Source organism: Aquarana catesbeiana, linkage group LG04 (assembly GCF_042186555.1).
Source record: "Aquarana catesbeiana isolate 2022-GZ linkage group LG04, ASM4218655v1, whole genome shotgun sequence".
NCBI classification, from domain to species: domain Eukaryota; kingdom Metazoa; phylum Chordata; class Amphibia; order Anura; family Ranidae; genus Aquarana; species Aquarana catesbeiana.
This window is the reverse complement of record NC_133327.1, coordinates 616,749,116-616,768,309: the sequence shown is the minus strand read 5'-3', so window position 1 is coordinate 616,768,309 and position 19,194 is coordinate 616,749,116. Positions and strand designations below refer to the sequence as shown.

At 40.2% G+C, this 19,194-nt stretch overlaps 1 protein-coding gene across 1 annotated transcript in view; it reads left to right on the top strand.

Annotated features, from left to right (window-relative positions):
- Window positions 1-18,460, top strand: part of GALNT14 (polypeptide N-acetylgalactosaminyltransferase 14) — a 707,004-nt gene extending 688,544 nt beyond the window's left edge. The window contains exons 14-15 of the mRNA XM_073628286.1: window positions 14,415-14,534; window positions 15,725-18,460. Of these exons, the coding sequence (XP_073484387.1) occupies window positions 14,415-14,534; window positions 15,725-15,892 (288 nt within the window). The 3' untranslated portion in view covers window positions 15,893-18,460. The remainder of the gene's footprint in view (window positions 1-14,414; window positions 14,535-15,724) is intronic.
- The last annotated feature ends 734 nt before the right edge of the window (window positions 18,461-19,194 follow it).

Sequence of the window (19,194 nt, the reverse complement as noted above, 5' to 3'; positions counted from 1 at the left end):
TACCAGATCATTACCTTTAAAATGAACTCTGGGAAACTCCATTTTTGAAATCGCTGGTTTCGTTTTAAGGAAAAAACATACAGATGATTGTTCCACTAAAAACAACACTTTTGGATAAAGTGGTAAGGGGTAAACGGGGAGATTTACTAAAACTGGAGCACTCAGAATCTGGTGCAGCTGTGCATGCATTGGTAACCAATCAGCTTCTAACTTCAGCTTGCTCAGTTAAGCTTTGACAATAAAACCTGGAAGCTGGTTTGTATGCAGACCTGCACCAGATTTTGCATGCTCCAGTTTTAGTAAATAACCCCCAAAGTCTTTATTGATGCATTCCTACAGAGAAGATTCACAGGCGTTGATTTACTAAAAGCAATTAGACTGTGCACTTTGCAAAGTGCAGTTGCACTCTGCAAGTGCAATTGCTCCAGAGCTTAGTAAATGAGGTAAGGCTTCACTTTGTAAAGAATGCCCAATCACATGCAAGGAAAATAAAAAAAACAGCATTTTTGCTTGCACATGATTGGATGATGGAAGTCAGCATAGCTTTTGCTCATTTACTAAGCTCTGAAGCACCTGCTCTTGCAGAATGCAACTGCACTTTGTAAAGTGCACAGACAATTTGCCTTTAGTAAATCAACCCCACAGTCTCTCTTTGCTCTGGTTATTATTTTCACTAAAACAGATTGTGATGAGAAATCAAAAATGTTGAGATGTTAACAGTACAGTAATAGATGGGAAATCTTATGGGACAGCAGTCAGGAAACCCTTAAATAACAAAAAAACGTAACCTAAAGAATAAAATGCAGACAAGTGTTGGAATTAATAAGGCCGTGGCCGTTTTAATATTGGTTTTAAAACAATGGATAAATTAATCATCATAAACTCAGATATATAAACTTTAGCACAACCTCGCCACTAGACTCGGGCTGCATAAAACATATTCCATAATAAATAACTTCCCATGCAAGAAATTCAAAACTACACCATTAACATTCAGTTTAATATATAACCAGACCACTTTATTAATTTCTTTTAAGACATATATTAGTTCCCCTTTGCCTATTTTTTTTTTGACAAAGGTGACACCACCACATAACAGCTGTGACATAAGGGGGGGGGTGGAGCACCACAGCTCTGTCTTCTAAGGCGACTGAGCCTGACTTGATGGAACTCCCTTTTTATAGCCCTTTTTTGGGGTTCCAGAATCAACCAGTTTCTTTTAAAAAAGGCACGCAACTTGGCAGAGGTCACTTGTATTCCCCTACCAAGCCACGAGAGCCTCTAAAAGTCTCCACTGAGAGCCACGAGCTCCCAGGGGAGACTTGAACCTGCCTGATCCTACCGCTGTCCCCATAAGGAAGAGGGGGGATTGAAAACGTCTCCCTCCTTTTCCTATCATAATGAGGGCAAATGTTCTGGTGGCAACTATCTAACAGAGGATTTTTTTTACTTTATGCTATAAAACATCAAATTTGATAAAAATCTAATTTATTCATAAATTTAGGCCAATACGTATTCTGCTGCATATTTTTGGTAAAAAAAATCGCAATAAGTGTTTATTGATTTGCGCAAAAGTTATAGGGGTTGATTTACTAAAGGCAAATAGGCTGTGCACTTTTGAAAGTGCAGTTGCACTCTGCATGTGCAGTTGCTCCAGAGCTTAGTAAATGAGGTAAAACTTCACGTTACAAAGAACACCCAATCACATACAAGGAAAAAAATAAAAAAGCTCTGGAGCAACTGCTGTTACTTTCAAAAGTGCACAGTCTATGGGGTTGATTTACTAAAACTGGAGAGTGCAAAATCTGGTGCAACTCTGCATAGAAACCAATCAGCTTCCAGGTTTTATTGTCAAAGCTTCATTAAATAATTAAATAAGCTGAAGTTAGAAGCTGATTAGCCAACACCACTGCACAGCTGCACCAGATTTTGTACTCTCCAGTTTTAGTAAATCAACCACATAGTGTCTACAAACGATGGGATATTTTTATGGAGTTTTTATTTATTTCATTTTTTTTACTACTAATGGCGGCAATCAGTGATTTTTAGCGGGACTGTGATATTGCGGTGAACAAATCTGCCCCCAGACTGACAATGCTGCTGTCCAAATGTGCCCCTGTGCTCCTTCATCCAGAATGGGGGCACTCTAATACAGGAGGTGTGTTACTGGCTGGATCATCCGGTGAAAACAGAGAGAAAAATGCTAAAATAAGAAAACTAATGCAGCCCCTAATGATTGGTAGGCTGCAATATATTACATTCTTTGGTTTTGGGTTCAATACCATTTTAAGTTTTAGATACTTTAACTGCTTGCCGCCTGCCAGCTGTCATATAACGGCCAGGTGGCACGGCTCTCATTCTGGGAGGGTGTCATATGATCCCCTTGCCTTCCCGCCACCAGGGGGCGCACGTGCCGCCGGCGGCACTCGCACCCGCCGTGTCACTGGGCACCCGATGCGTGTGCCCGGCGGCTGCAATGTCCGCCGGGCACCTGCGATTGTCTGGTAACACAGCAGGACCGTGGATCTGTGTGTGTGTAAACACACAGATCCACGTCCTGTCAGGGGAGAGGAGACCGATAGTGTGCTCTCAGTACAGAGGAACACTGATCGGTCTCCTCCCCTTGTGAGTCCCCGCCCCCTACAGTTAGAATCACTCCCTAGGAAACATAATTAACCCCTTGATCACCCCCTAGTGTTAACCTCTTCCCTGCCAGTCACATTTACTGTATACAGTAATCAATGCATTTTTATAGCACTGATCGCTGTATAAATGTGAATGGTCCCAAAAATGTGTCAAAAGTGTCCGATGTGTCCGCCATAATATCGCAGTCACGATAAAAATCGCAGATCGCTGCCATTACTAGTAAAAAAAAATAAATAATAAAAATACTATAAATCTATCTCCTATTTTGTAGACACTATAACTTTTGCAGAAACCAATCAATATACGCTTATTGCGATTTTCTTTTACCAAAAATTTGTAGAAGAATACTTATCGGCCTAAACTGAGGATAAAATTTGTCTTAAAAAAAAAATTGCATATTTATTATAGCAAAAAGTAAAAAATATTGTGTTTTTTTCAAACTTGTCACTCTTCTTTTGTTTATAGCGCAAAACATAAAAACCGCAGAGGTGATCAAATACCACCAAAGGAAATCTCTATTTGTGGGGAAAAAGATGATAACAATTTCATTTGGGTACAGTGTTGCATGACCGCGCAATTGTCATTCAAATTGTGGGGGTGAAAGTGCACTGTAATGAGGTGGTTAAAGAAAGAGAAATGTCGTAGTCGAGATGCACACTCCTGACACTTCTAGTTAGACAGTTGCTCTCCACAGAGAACAAGCTAGTACAAATGTTTTTGTGAACATGCGCTGCTTTTTCTAGCATCTTAAAGTGGTTCTAAAGGCTGAATATTTTTTAACTTTATGCATTCAATACATAAAGGTAAAAATCCTTCTGTGTGGAGTCCCCCCTGCCCCCCCTAATACTTACCTGAGTCCGATCACGATCCAGCGATTTTCATGAGATCAGCTACTCTCCCAGGTCTCTGCCTCCAAATTGACTGAGAGACAGCAGCTGGAGCCAGAGCTGGGCGAAGAAGGGGGCATGCATGAGTACCCCCATAGCAAGCTGCTTGCTATGGGGGCACTCGGAGAAGAGGAGGAGCCAGGGGCGCCGGCAGGGGGACCCGAGAAGAGGAAGTTGCACAGAGCAGGAAAGTATGACTTTTTTTTTTCTGTTTTTGTTTTTTTAAACCTACCTTTAGCCCCGGTTCACGCTGATATGGTGCGAATTGGGTGCACATTTAAAGTGGTACATATTGCGAATTTGCATTGCGATTTTTTTTTTACATTGCAATGCAAATTCTGCTTAGCATGTGCGGTTTTCATGCAAATTTAGTGCAAATTTGTGAGGGAAGTAGTCACATCTGCAATTTTATTTTCTATAAAAGCTAGGCAAAAAAATAAAAAAATTCACACTGATGAGAACACTGGACTGTGAATTCTATCCGGTCACATAGAAGTCTATAGAGCTGAAATTGGCACTGCACCGCACCAGACTCGCACAGGACCCTTTTTTGAACCGGATCAAATTTGCACCACATATATATGTGAACAGCCTTCACTGGAAATAATGCTTTTTTACATGACATGCGAATCTATGCTTTTTGGATAGCATCCGATCCGCATAGAATTTGCATAAGTGTGAACCGGGGCTTAGAGAAAATAAAATTGCAAATGTGACCACTCCCCTCACATATTCACACAAAATTTGCATGGAAACCTACATGCTAAGCAGAATTCACATTGCGATGGAAAAAATGTGCAATGCAAATTCGCACCATGTACCGCTTTAAATTTGCACCCAAATCGAACTGCATCAGTGTGAATTGGGGCTTAATATCACTTTAAAAGGTTAAAGTGGAAGTAAACCCCCCTATCGTTTTCAGCCAAGGAAGCTGCCGTCTTGGCCTCTGTTTAATCTACAACTGCCACTGCACATGTGATCAATTATGACACCAGCAGTTGGATGGTTTGACAGTCTGGTTGAGAGCACAACCAATGGGAGGGTTACATTCCCGGCACGTTCCGGAAATGTAACTTATTTGAAATCGTTAAGTGGATGGGTTTATTTCTGCTTTAACTAAGCCAGTGATTTCACTTACAGCACTCCGACAGACACACCCAACAAGCTAACTCTGTAACCTTTGTATTTGTGGGTAGTTTAAAAAAAAAAAAAACTTATTTTATACTTTATTCCAAAATGGTGGGCATTGCATATATACAAAAATATAAGACACTAAAAGAGTTGCAGAGTATTTACCTCTTTAGCAAGCTAAAGAGTTGTTTAAAATAATTTAGATTAATAAAAATAAGAGAGGTTTTCTAATGAAATCCATGTTCCAGGGACTCAGAGAAGATACACATACCTCAGTCAGCAACCTGATCCCTAGAATATAGACAGTCATTGAATTTCAGGAATCAATCTTCAGTATCTCACAAAAGTAAGTACACCCCTCACATTTTTGTAAATATTTTATTATATCTTTTCATGTGACAACACTGAAGAAATTACACTTTGCTGCAATGTAAAGTAGTGAGTGTACAGCTTGTATAACAGTGTAAATTTTCTGTCCCCTCAAAATAACTCAACATACAGCCATTAATGTCTAAACCGCTGGCAATAAAAAAAAGTGAGTACACCCATAAGTGAAAATGTCCAAATTGGGCCCAATAAGCCAGTTTCCCTCCCCGGTGTCATGTGACTCGTTAGTGTTACAAGGTCTCAGGTGTGCATGGAGAGCAGGTGTGTTAAATTTTGTGTTATCGCTCTCACTCTCTCATACTGGTCACTGGAAGTTCAACATGGCACCTCAAGAATTCTCTGAGGATCTGAAAGTGTTGCCCTATTTTGAGGGGAGAGCAAATGTACACTGTTATACTAGCTGTACACTCATTACTTTACATCACACACCTGGGGCCCTCCAGCTGTTGCAGAACTACAAGTCCCATCATGCCTCTGGGAGTACTTGTAACTGCCAGCCTTGCAATGCCTTATGAGAAATGTAGTTCCAAAACAGCTGGAGGGCCCCAGCTGTCTAGCCCTCCTTTACATTGTAGCAAAGTGTAATTTCTTCAGTGTTGTCACATGAAAAGATATGTGAGGGGTGTACTCACTTTTGTGAGATACTGCATATACTGTTGAAGATCACAGTAAAATGGCCGGCCCACACTTCCCTCCAGTCAGATATGAGGGGCCCTCAGCTTCATACTGACCTAACGCTGTCAGTGTGTTTAGCAAAAATGGTAAACTCAGATCAGTGTTTCTCAACCTTTTTTTAATTGAGGTACCCTTTAAAATTATAGACAATCTCAAGACACCCTTTAAAATTATGGACAGTCTCAAGGCACCACATTCTAAAATGTAAAAAAAAAAAGATTCTAATAGTTTTACACAATGCAGCAACATCCACGCATGTAGGACACCCAATGTTAGAGTTGATTTATTCTTCCAAAGCAAATACACTTTTCACACTGGTACTGACTAGTATTCTAATGTTTTTCTTCTCCCTCAATTTCTCTCCCTCAGTCAACTAATGTCACCCCAGTGCTGAGGGAGAAGGGGAGAGGGGTATAGGAGGGTCAAACAAGAATGCTGTGGAGACCACAGACATCCTCCTTATTAAATTACATTATTGGTTGTTAGGATGCCAGTGTCTAGAAAAGACGTAATGGTGCATAATGAAAGCTTGTGGCTTTGTGTAACTAAAAGGCAGGCTTTATCCAACTCCTCGCTTGTATACAGTTTTTTATACATTTTTAGGCATTTTGCTAAGGCATCCCTGAGGAAACCTCAAGGGACCCTGGTTGAAAAAAGCTGACCAAGATAACCGGGTAGAGTTTTGCAGCACCAATATGTTATTATGGTTAACCATTGTTGTATTCATTTAATTACATTTAGAGAACAAGTGTGGATATCAGAACCTTTATGGTCCCAGAGAGAACAAATATATTAATGAACCATATTCCTAGGCTTTCAGGAAATGTATTTTAAACCTCTCTGTACGACCAACCGTTTGCAATATTTGCAATCATGTAATGTTTGCAGTTTGCAATATTATAAGCATTTACAATATTATAACGGTAAACTTTATGTTGCACCTCACAATAATATAGCTGATCTGAGTGAACTGATCTAAATGTTGCTCCACTCCATGTGTCATGTGATTATATTACCAAATACTGCTACAATGCTATAGTGAAGGCAGCATGGAGTGGGTTTCATACATCTTATGCCGCGTACACACGACCGGACTTTTCGACGGAACGAATCCGTCGGACAATTTGATCGTGTGTGGGCTTTATTGGACCTTTTCTATCAAAAAATCTGTCGGACTTTAGAAATAGAACATGTTTCAAATCTTTCCGACGGACTCGAGTACGATCGAAAAATCTGTTCGTCTGTATGCTAGTCCGACGGACAAAAAAAGGACGCAAGGGCAGCTATTGGCTACTGGCTACGACCTTCCTTATTCAAGTCCGGTCGTACGTCATCACGTTCAAAACGATCGGACTTTGGTGTGATCATGTGTAGGCAAGTCCGTTTAGTTGGAACTCCATCGGAACTCCGTTGAAAAGTCCTTCTGAGTTCAGTCCGACGAAAAGTCCGGTCGTGTGTACACGGCATTAGTCAGAGATACTTTTTAAAATATAGACCATTAACCAAGAGAAAAGAGAGATGGTTTCATGTTTCTGAACTATAGATAGTCTTCTGATTTCTCTCATCACCCCTTGTACCCCCTCCCTTTACTACTTTCTTGCCTAATTTAGCCACCAGATGTTGACAGAAGAGGGAAAAAATTAATAAAAAGATTTTACAACTTATATATTTTAATGTCTGATATCCAAATATCCACCCCCATCCATTGTCAATATGCCTTGTAGCATCCTTACATGAGCTGTGAGTTCAGATGCTCAGCAACCACATGTCCCACTAGGCATTGGATATTGATAGCAGGTGAGGGGTAGAAGAGGCATTATGTGAGGATGAAGCAAAGGATGGAGTAACACCCCTTGCTTCATTTTCACCCAACACTGAAAGAACGATACCAATACCTGCGTCATATAGTCTTGAGGAGCCACTGGGGGAGGGGTATTTCACCCAGGACCAAGAGGAAGAAGCTGTTTAATGTTGGGGCTACATAGCTGGAAGTAAAGAGAAGGCCATTTAGAGAACTGTCTGAGGATCCCCGAAAGGAGGAAAAGGAGCTTCCAAAGATGCTTTCAAGAGAACATGCTCTCCACTACGCCAGGTAAGTATCATTTTTAATATTGGAACTCGACTTAAAGGCTTGATAATGCCTCCTTTAAAGCATTTGTTACACTAAAAAAAAAAATGGATCCTGTTTCTTTAAAGCATGTTATACAGCACAGTGGCGCTGTGTAATTTGGCCCCTTATATCACCTGAAATACCTGGCTGATCTGACAGTGGCTTAACAACCACTTTAATCTTGCCCTAGGCACTAGCCCAAGTGTCCCATTATGGTCAATACAGCTCTGGTTAGAGTATACAAAAGCCATTGATGTAATGGGTACAAGCATTGCCAGAGCTAGCATCTACGCAGACTATGCAGCTGCACAAGGTCCCCATTGGGGCATACGAGCACATTTATATTTTATATGGGTGCTGAGTTCTCTCCCCACTGTCACATTAACTTGGACACTGCCCTTTTCAACCTGTTCAGTCTGTCAATCCATACACAGCAAATAAGGGTTTTACTTGGCCAGTAGTTGAATGGAGGAAACAAAAATTTATGTTTCACAAGGGCCTCTTGGTGACTCTGTTGGCTTCTGGCTAAAATAATACAGATGTGAGAGCTATATGGGATAATGAGATCTCTTTATTCTTCCAAGTTCAGCGGACAGCCTCTCATTTCATTCTCTTCACACAGATGTAAATGTAAGCCGAAGTAATGCGTACTGTGCGGAGATATCAATGTGAAGAATTCATTTCAGTAAATGCTCCTTCATTGGCCATTTATCACAGTCATTCCCAGGAAAGCTGTCACATTTGTAAGATAGCAGCAGCCATTGTAAAACCTGAGCTGACAACATGGCAAATAAAATGTTTCGCAATTCTCATACTGGGAAATTAGACACTTTCAATAGAGAAGGAGAACTCACACAGAACCTACGTGGAAAAGATATTCTGACTACTAACAGATGGAAAAAAAACGAAAAAAATCCAAACTAAAGTTTAAAACAAACCTTTGCTTGGCTCATTCAGGGGAAAGTGTTTGCTTTAATCACATACACCCATCGCGGGTAGAACATACTTACCTATCACCATTTTTTGACACACATGGTCTCACCATTACTTCGGTGGATTATTTCCTCCTCAGCTATACTGGAACCTGGAATGTTTCCTCCTCTGTGGTTCCTGTTTGGTCCAATGGTTTGGATTCTTGATTTTTAAAGCATATACTCTGGCTTTTCTTTGGATGATAACCCTTATTTTTGATTTTTTGATTTTGATTTACTTCACTTTTGCTGTTCAATATCCCTTATATTCAGATCTGATTGATGGTGATCATTTAGTGGCGACTCTACTCTACACCTATCTCCTGTGTGACTGTGGCCATATAAAGCATTATGAATCTAAATGGACTAAGCAATGCACACAGACAGTGGGAGGCTGAAAATATGCTGAGCATAAAATTCCAGGCATTTTACAATGCCCGGAAAGTCAGTCGTGGGTCACTTGTACAACCTACTATATACAGTGCCTTGCAAAAGTATTGGCTTTTTACCTATTTTGTTACATTACAGCCTTTAGTTCAATGTTTTTTTTAAATCTGAATTATATGTGATGGATCAGAACACAATAGTCGGTGAAGTAAAATTAGAAAAATATATACATAAAACTATTTTTCAGAAATAAAAAACTGATAATTGGTATGTGCGAATGTATTCACCCCCTTTGTTATGAAGCCCATAAAAAGCTCTGGTGCAACCAATTAACTTCAGAAGTCACATAATTAGTGAAACAATGTCCACCCGTGTGCAATCTAAGTGTCACATGATCTGTCATTACATATACACACCTTTTTGAAAGGCCCCAGAGGCTGCAACACCTAAGCAAGATGAACCACTAACCAAACACTGCCATGAAGACCAAGGAACTCTCCAAACAAGTAAGGGACAATGTTGTTGAGAAGTACAAGTCAGGGTTAGGTTATAAAAAAAATCCAAATCTTTGATGATCCCTAGGAGCACCATCAAATCTATCATAACCAAATGGAAAGAACATGGCACAATAGCAAACCTGCCAAGAGACAGCCGCACACCAAAACCCACGGACCGGGCAGGAAGGGCATTAATTAGAGAGGCAGCACAGAGACCTAAGGTAACCCTGGAGGAGCTGCGGAGTTACACAGCAGAGACTGGAGTATCTGTACATAGGACGACAATAAGCCGTATCCTCCATAGAGTTGGGCTTTATGGCAGAGTGGCCAGAAGAAAGCCTTTGCTTTCAGCAAAAACAAAATGGCACATTTTGAGTTTGTGAAAAGGCATGTGGGAGAGTCCCAAAATGTATGGAGGAAGGTGCTCTGGTCTGATGAGACTAAAATTGAACTTTTGGCCATCAAAGAAAATGCTATGTCTGGCGCAAATCCAACACATCACATCACCCAATGAACACCATCCCCACAGTGAAATTTGGTGGTGGCAGCATCATGTTGTGGGGATCAGAGTTGAGGGAAAGATGGATGGTGTAAAATACAGGGATATGCTTGAGCAAAACCGGTACCACTCTGTGTGTGATTTGAGGCTAGGACGGAGGTTCACCTTCCAGCAGGACAATAACCCCAAACACACTGCTAAAGCAACACTTGAGTGGTTTAAGGGGAAACATGTAAATGTGCTGGAATGGCCTAGTCAAAGCCCAGACCTCAATCCAATAGAAAATCTGTGGTCAGACTTAAAGATTGCTGTTCACAAGTGCAAACCATCCAACTTGAAGGAGCTGGAGCAGTTTTGCAAGGAGGAATGGGCAAAAATCCCAGTGGTAAGATGTGGCAAGCTCGTAGAAACTTATCCAAAGCGACTTGGAGCTGTGATAGCTGCAAAAGGTGGCTCTACAAAGTATTGACTTTAGGGGGGTGAATAGTTATGCACATTGACTTTCTGTTATTTTGTCCTATTTGTTGTTTGCTTCACAATAAAAAAAAAATCTTCAAAGTTGTGGGCATGTTCTGTAAATTATTGAACAATAGTGTAGCACTAAGAGAAACAATGAAATAGCAATGAATGTGCTTGGACACAAAGATGTATGAACAACAAAAACAGATGTGCAGTAACACAGTGAACACAATAAGTGCATAAGTCCAATAATAAATATAAACTCCAAAGCAAGTGCAGGATGGAGTCCACAGAGATCTAAAAGGAGACTTCTTCCTGTGAAGGTCACACGAGACCAGCGGGGTAAGTGAACAGGTTGTCTGAAGTTACTCTAAGCAACTCTACAAAGGTAAGTAAATAAATACTCTTACCAGCTGGGATGGACACACACGTCTTACGACAGTTGGTCAACAAGGCTCAAGATCCTGAAGGGTCCGGATCAAGCGCTGAGCATGGGAGATGGTTGGATGGATTAGATGCAGGGTCCCCGACTCTCCGTCCAGAAACTCCACAGGAGCAGTGAAAAAAAAATACATATAAAAAGAAAAGGGAAGGAGGGCTCCAGATGGTGCAGGTCAAACCAATAGGATTATTCAAGTATGTCACATGTCACAAATGACAGATAAAAAGTGATCACAAAATTCAAAGTAGATATAAAAAGCAATGTGGGGTGCAGTGAATGCTAGCTTTTTATATCTATTTTGAATTTTGTGATCACTTTTTATCTGTCATTTGTGACATGTGCACTCATTGTGTTCACTGTGTTAATTGACCTGCACCATCTGGAGCCCTCCTTCCCTTTTCTTTTTATATGTATTTTTGCTGGAGTTCATGAGGAGTTGTTTGGGGCCACATCTACTTTGATTTCACCGCACCTGTGGAGTTTTTGGACTGAGAGTCGTGGACCCTGCATCTGATCCATCCAACCATCTCTCATGCACATCGCTTGATCCGGACCCTTCAGGATCTTGAGCCTTGTTGACCAACTGTCATAAGACGTGTGTGTCCATCCCAGCTGGTAAGAGTATTTATTTACTTACCTTTGTAGAGTTGCTTAGAGTAACTTCAGACAACCTGTTCACTCCCCCCATTGGTCTTGTGTCACGTTCACAGGAAGAAGTCTCCTTTTAGATCTCTGTGGACTCCATCCTGCACTTGCTTTGGAGTTTATATTTATCATTTGGACTTATGCACTTATTGTGTTCACTGTATTAATGCACATGTATTTTTGTTGTTCATACATCTTTTTTACACATCCAAATTGTGTCCAAGCACATTCATTGCAATTTCATTGTTTATATTAGCGCTACACTATTGTTCCATTATTCACGTTAGACTTTGTTTGTTTAAGTGTTAGCAGCTTTTTCATCTATCTTGTTTTAGCGCAGATTTTTCCCACATTTTCCATGTTCTGTAAATTAAATGATGCAAATCCTCAAACAATCCATGTTAATTCCAGCTTGTGAGGCAAAAAAACACAAAAAATGCCAAGGGGGTGAATTCTTTTGCAAGGCACTGTAAGCAAATGGGTGTATGCAGCTGTATTCTTGTAAACATCAATGCTTCTGTATATCGGCATTTACCTGTGTTTACAAAGTACTTTTTGGACTTGAAATCTATGCACTTGAAAAATACATTGTATAAGCATACACAACCTCTCAATGATTACTGTGTTTACTATGCTTTAGTTTGTGAATGAACAGGAAGCCACTCAGCCCAGAGCACTTCCCCTTCATTCACTGTCCAGTGCATTTGAAGCTGCAGAGAAAGAGACTGGGGAATCTCTGTCCTCAATTCCTTTCTCTGTCTCAAAAGTGAGACAAAGAAGGAGTCTGTGACCTCTGATATTTCACCAAAGCCCCTATTGGGGCTCCTAAATATTGTTAATAGATGATAAAAAATTAATATTGTAAAAAATAATTTAACAATTTGTAAAAAATTGAAAAATACAACAAGATAAATAAAAAACTGTTAACACCTTCTACTGCTGTACTAACGAATCATGTTACAGCTCCTTTCGGTAGTAGGTGGTCCTTATTGTTGCAATGAATGGTGCTTGCAATATGACATGTGACTTCTCTACAGTAAAGTAGTAGTTGGCCCAGGCAGTGTGTATGACTCAGGGCCAAAGGGCAGGTCCAGTGGCACTGTGTTCTTAAAGCAAATGGTTTGAATGACACTGGCCATCGTTCCATCCTATTTCATCTTTTCATACCCTCCTTTTCTAATATCGACACTTTGGTTTTAAATAAAGTATGTTTCAATCTTCCACGTGACATAAGTAATTCTCATTGATTTACAAATCAATTAGAAAAATAGCTCAGCAATTAAAGGTGGCATAATAATATTGATCACTGGGAGATGAAATCCAATACGCTTTTAAATTACACAATTTACCTATTCCTAATGACATTAGGCATGCACATAGCTAAACATCTATGTGGGCTTACTGTTCATTGTTACTCCTTCTGTGTTCATTTCAGGAAAATTAAGAGGGATTAAATTCTTTATACTCATAGAGTCATACAAATCTTGACTTTTTAGGGTGCACTCACACTGGGGCCAGTTTAACTGAACCACCCCCTAGTTCAGTTCTCCCTCTCCTCCATTGTTCTGCAATCACACTGAACTATGAAGGGAGTACTTACACTTACAGTGGTTCCCAGGCACACTCCTCTACTAAACAGAACAGTAGTCCCTGCTTCAGTACACAGCTCTCTTTGGAGAGAAATGAGCTTCACCATGGTTTGCACTCACACTTAACAAATTAAGCAGACCACATGCGAACCAAACCCGGGAGGACCTCTTCCATGTGGTCCTGGGCCCAATACAATTAACCAATACTGGGCATGGTTCAGAGCACTTACACCACACAAACGAACCAGCCCAGGGGGCACATTGCTAGTGTGAGTGCACCCTTAGCCTTCACTGGCAACATTGCTGTTCCCAAATAGTAGCTCATTAAGTACTGAAGCTTTAAGACCAAGCCAGCAAAGGCAGAGCTCAGATTTATATTCTGGAAGGTCCATTTTACAAAAATGCTCTTTTTGTTCTTTAACCATAGTCTGTCTGTTACTTTAAAAGGATCTTGGGGAGCTTCATGTCCTGAAAGGTCTAAGATAAATGCAATTTTTTCCCCTTCATTTACACACTCGTCCTTTGTAACCCTAATTAACAAACCATAACTAGCACCACTAGCAAATCTAGCAAATGTTATTGTTGTAAGAGATGTTCATGGGGTGCTGAATCCACACAGGGAGGATACCATGGTGTTAAATCCACCCAGGGAGGTCCCCAAGGTGCTGAATCCACCCAGGGAGGTCTCCAAGGTGCTGAATCCACCCAGGGAGACTTAAAGGTGCTGAATCCACCCAGGGAGGTCTCCAAGCTGAATCTGGCTGCTTGAGCTCTCCAAAGTGCTGAAGTCACCCAGGATCCTCTTCCTAGTGCTGAATCTGCCCACTAAAGGTCTCAATAGTGCAATACTGAAAGACAGTTTATAGCACTTTTAGGGTTACATATTAAAGTAGAAAAAAATTAACAAATAAAAAATAAAAACACCTGCCCTTTTCAGTAAATAACCAGCCCAGCACACCAGGCATGCAAGCCTGTATCCCAGGGTAGAGCTCCATATTACTCTATGCACAGAGTGGATTGCAAATGATCATGATGATGATGATAACAACAACAACAAACAAATAACATTACTTTCTGTGTATTTTTCAGGAATGGATCTACACTCAGGTTCAGCAGATAAGCCAGCAGGGTCTATGTCTGTCTGTGCACACCTTATTTCCAGGAACGCAGGTGGTCCTCTTGACCTGCAAAGAGGGAGATGGGAAGCAGGTATTTTTTTTTTTTTTTTTTTGCATCTACCATGGCATATTCTTATTTCTCTATATTGGCCTATCTTAAAGAGAATGCGTCACTTTGCCAATAAATACTTGGCAGAGGATCTAGCTCTTCATGCCTCCACCCAAAACTATGAAAATCTGCTAATCCAAGGCGCTACTATACAGATGACCACTAGAGGGTACATTAACACATCTTTGTGTACAAATATGATAGTCAGAATATAAAACAAGTAAAAATGTGACAGACCTGTCAAAGCTTTGAATAAATATTTCACTGAGAATGACAAATGTGTATTTGCTAAAAAATACATGGTAGTCTCTTTTTTTATAAAGCCTGGTAAATAGTAAGTGATTTGATTTCTAAGTTGAGAGTTACATGTGCTCTGTGGCAAAACACTGTGTGCAGCAGTACGTGTTTCAGAATTTTATCTTGCATTCTGTGCCTTCTGTTTGAACAAATTGGACACAGTGGGGTTGATTTACTAAAGGCAAATAGCAGTTGCTCCAGAGGGTAGTAAATGTGCAGAAGCTCTGTTGACTTTCATCATCCAATCATGTGCAAGCAAAAATGCAGTTTTTTTTATTTTCCTTGCATGTGATTGGGTATTCTTTGCAAAGTGAAGCTTCACCTCACTTACTAAGCTCTGGCGCAACTGAACTTGCAAAGTGTACGGTCTGTTTGCCTTTAGTAAATCAACCCCAATGTGTGATCTTCCCATTTCTATCGTTTCAGTAATCTAAAATAGCTAAATTAATAATTTACTTCCATGTCACTTTATACAGCAACTGTATAATTTTTCAAAAAGATGTAACTTTAAGGCTCCAGGCACTTTAGCTTTTTCCTGTCTACATGCATTTGAGCAATTGTTGCATGGCATTTTTATGGGATGGTTTCCTGATTGTGCCAGCAGTGGACCATGCCTGCATAATGTGTGATGGTCCTTGTAGCGCCCATTCGAAGCCCATATTCATAGTGTGACAACGCAGGAGCACATTATTAATTATTTTAATACAAGCTGGAGATTTAAAGATATAGAGGAATTTGTTTTGAAATGACATTAACATGGTAATACTTCTATGATATTTTAGTGATTGGGTTTACTTTAACATGTACAATCAGTGTGTACATTCTCTGTTTAGTTAGATCTTTCTTTATTGTTTTTTTTTTTTTGTGTGTGTCAGCGATGGAGTAAAGTGGGCTCTCACATTGAACATATGGCTTCCCACTTCTGCCTGGATACGGAAATCATTGGCGACGCAGATGAGAACAACCGCGAGATCGTAATCAACCCGTGCGAGACCACAGCCATCAGTCAACGCTGGGAGATGGTCCTTCAAGACTTCCACTGAGGGCGATTAAACCATCGCAGTAGAAAATTGAAAAGCCTTACAGCGAGCTCTATAATGTTGCGCTGCTTGGAGCCAATGTAGCTCTAGGCATACATGCCGCAACACGAAGCCGAAAATGTTGATTTTAAAATGGAGAGAGGAGACTGCAAAAAATCCAGAGGGAAAAAGAAAGATCTTACTGACAAATTTGATTTCTGAGGGAAATACAAAATCTGTTAGAAAATTGTAATAATGGGATATGGTATGCCTGAGAAAAAACAGTAGATACATTTCCAGAAAAAGAAAAGCACAAAAATAATCAGTCTGCAGGAAACTGATATTTTAGGATGAAGTGGATGGGGTTTGGGCTTTTTATATCTTTTGGAGATTCTGGAAGTGATATGTCTATTATAGAGCTCCCAGCTTCACCCACTTCCCACCAACCATTATGAAAGAATCGTATTCTCTGGCTTGTTTCATTAGACTCAGTGATGGAACCGCTAACCAATCTAGCTGGGTGATCTTGTCTCTGCCATTACCAAAAGGCAAGTGTGTGATTCAGTGATATTTCAGTTTTGCATTAATGCAGGGTGATGGAATCACAATAAAGCCTTCCATATCTTTCAGAGAACATGTTAGCAAAAATACCTAACCTGAACTAGCAGTTCTATCCAGTTACCCAAGTACTGTACACTCTCTTGATTTGATTAATGAAGTATAAAGGGATATAGTATGTGGTCAATATTTGTGGACACATCACCATCACATCTATAGGTGCTTCTTGAACATCCTTTTCTAAAACCATGGACTTTAGAGTTGTCTGTGGGAATTTATACCCATTCAGTCCAAAGAACTTAAGTGAGATCAGGCACTGTGTTTGACAGGAAGACTTGACTCACAATTTGTTTCAAAGGTGTTTGTTCACTAGGGTAGAGGTCAGAGCTCCTGAAGAGCTCAAGTTCCGCCACACCAAACTCATGAAACCATGTCTTTATGGAGCTGGCTTTGTGCACTATCTAGAATGATTTTGTATGCTGTGGCATTAACCTTCACTGGAAGCACTGGAACCCAATATGGTATCCAGAGACTTTTGGTTTTAAAGTGTAGTATAGTGTAGCATAATGCATATAGGGTTTCAGCTTCATGAGAGTGATATCTTCATTGTGAACTTATAGGAATGGACAGAGACATAAACTACTGTTGAGAAACCTCACCAATGGAGTCTTGAGATACAGGAAGCTAGTGGGTGTTTTAATCCACAAGTGCTCACCTAAAATTGACATATCAACTGTAGAATTGGCCTTTAAATTACACCTGGGCTTTCCCCATGCAGGGCCAACAAAAATAGTTTATCTTCTTGATAGGCCCATCAGATGCATATACTCAAGTTTCCCTTGCTGCTCGGCTGCTCCATAAAGCCCCCCAGAAACATCGGATCATGGGGGTCATGTGACTCACTATCCCCACCTTTCACATGATTGGTATTTTAATCACTATCTCATAGGGCCAGGGAGTTATTTCTCACCCTTGTGTAAGCTCTAAAGTGCAAACTGGAGCCTACACAGTGGTCAGCCCAACTGGCGGGGTGCAAAGTAAAGGTAAGCATGGTGGCTAGAAAATTGCTTTGCATAAGCAAGGCACAAGTTTATTTTAAAGAGGCAATTTCACCTTGTCCATGCAGGGCAAAGGGACAGTGTATCTGCAAAGAATCCCTTCCCTACTTATACTAACTTCCTCCATCCAATGTGGGAACACAATTCATAGTTTCCAATATGGGCAACATGTGACCTCATTTGTGACAGTGCCTAGGCTTAGCAGCCAATCACTAGGCCTGAGCTCTGTCACATGACTGAAGTGACACTACTGCTCCTCCACATCACGGACAATATCAGCGCGTGCTGTGATGGAGGAAGGAGGAGCAAACAGTGCAGATAAGATGAGTATAAGGAGATCGGTGGAGGCCTTTGCAAAGACAACGTCACTTTGTCCTGTATGGTAAAGGTGACAATGTCTCTTTAAGTAAGAAGGAAGGCCTTAGATTTGAAACACAGACATGAGCTTACAGATGAGGTAGCCATTTTGCCTACATTACCAATAATCAGTTAACTAAGAAATCACTACAGGCCTTAGAGTTATTAGTGAAATGGTAGGCCTAACTGCAACAAGCCCTGGTTTAGCAAACAAAATGGTTAACCCCACACTGCACTTATGACAGGTACACTTTGATGTGCATTCCGAAATCCTGAAATCTTTCCATTTGTATACATGTTATAGGTCAGAGCAGAGCTCTGAACCTCTTGTAGGCTATATATAATATATATTTTACTTGTATATTTATGAAACAAAGACTAATATATAATGAATTTCTGTGGTAATTGAACTGTACTCAAAAAAATAAATAAATAATAAAAAAAAAAAAAACCCAGTAAATTCTGAATGGAATGACAGATCTCTCTTCAAACAAATGAAAAAATGGGCACCAAAGTTTTTAATAAAAAAAAAAAATGTAAAAAGCACTACAAAATTTACAAGGTGTGATTTTTGTCACACTAACTGTATCATCTCTCAGAAATAAAATCATTTTCCATATTTGTCTTTTTTGCTTCTTTTTTTGTGGATCTCAGCTGGTGGAAAGGAAAATGTCTGTGTTGACCAAAGCATGGAGCAGAGTAGTAATAAAATAGATTAGGACAGTGCTTGGAAGCGATTGATTTGGTGATGTTTTTCTATTGATGGACATATTCTTTACAGATTTAGCCATCATTCCCTGTGTGGAAGCAGTGATCTCTCTACAGAGGTCTAACATGCCCCCTGCTGATTCGGAGCTCTAAGCAGAGGGCAAATCGTGCCTCTGCAGAGGGATCTCTGCTTCCACAAATAGAGTAAGAATTCTCCACAGCATGCTGGCAGGAGACAGACTTTTCTAATCAGGCTGTGGCTGCTTTCCAAAGAAAACAAACTGGAAGACTTTGCACACATTCCATTTTGATGCACCAGGAATGTATTGAGCTGATTTATATTGAAAGGTCAATTGGGCTTTAAAGTATACTTTTTCATAAATACAACCTAAAAAAAATACTTTTTTTATATTTTAAATAAATAGGAAATGTAATATAAAATATAAAACTTTTAGGAGCAAGATGTGCAAATGCCAGATCAATTTACCCACTTTCAGGATTAGAGCGGATTCGCACGGGGCCAACAGTGACCTTTCCCAAATTATTCATAACATTTACATTACGTTTTCAGTACAGCACTACACGCTATATTATTATTCCACAGTTGTGCTCCTGTGTTTTATTTAACCTGGCAGTTTGACGGAC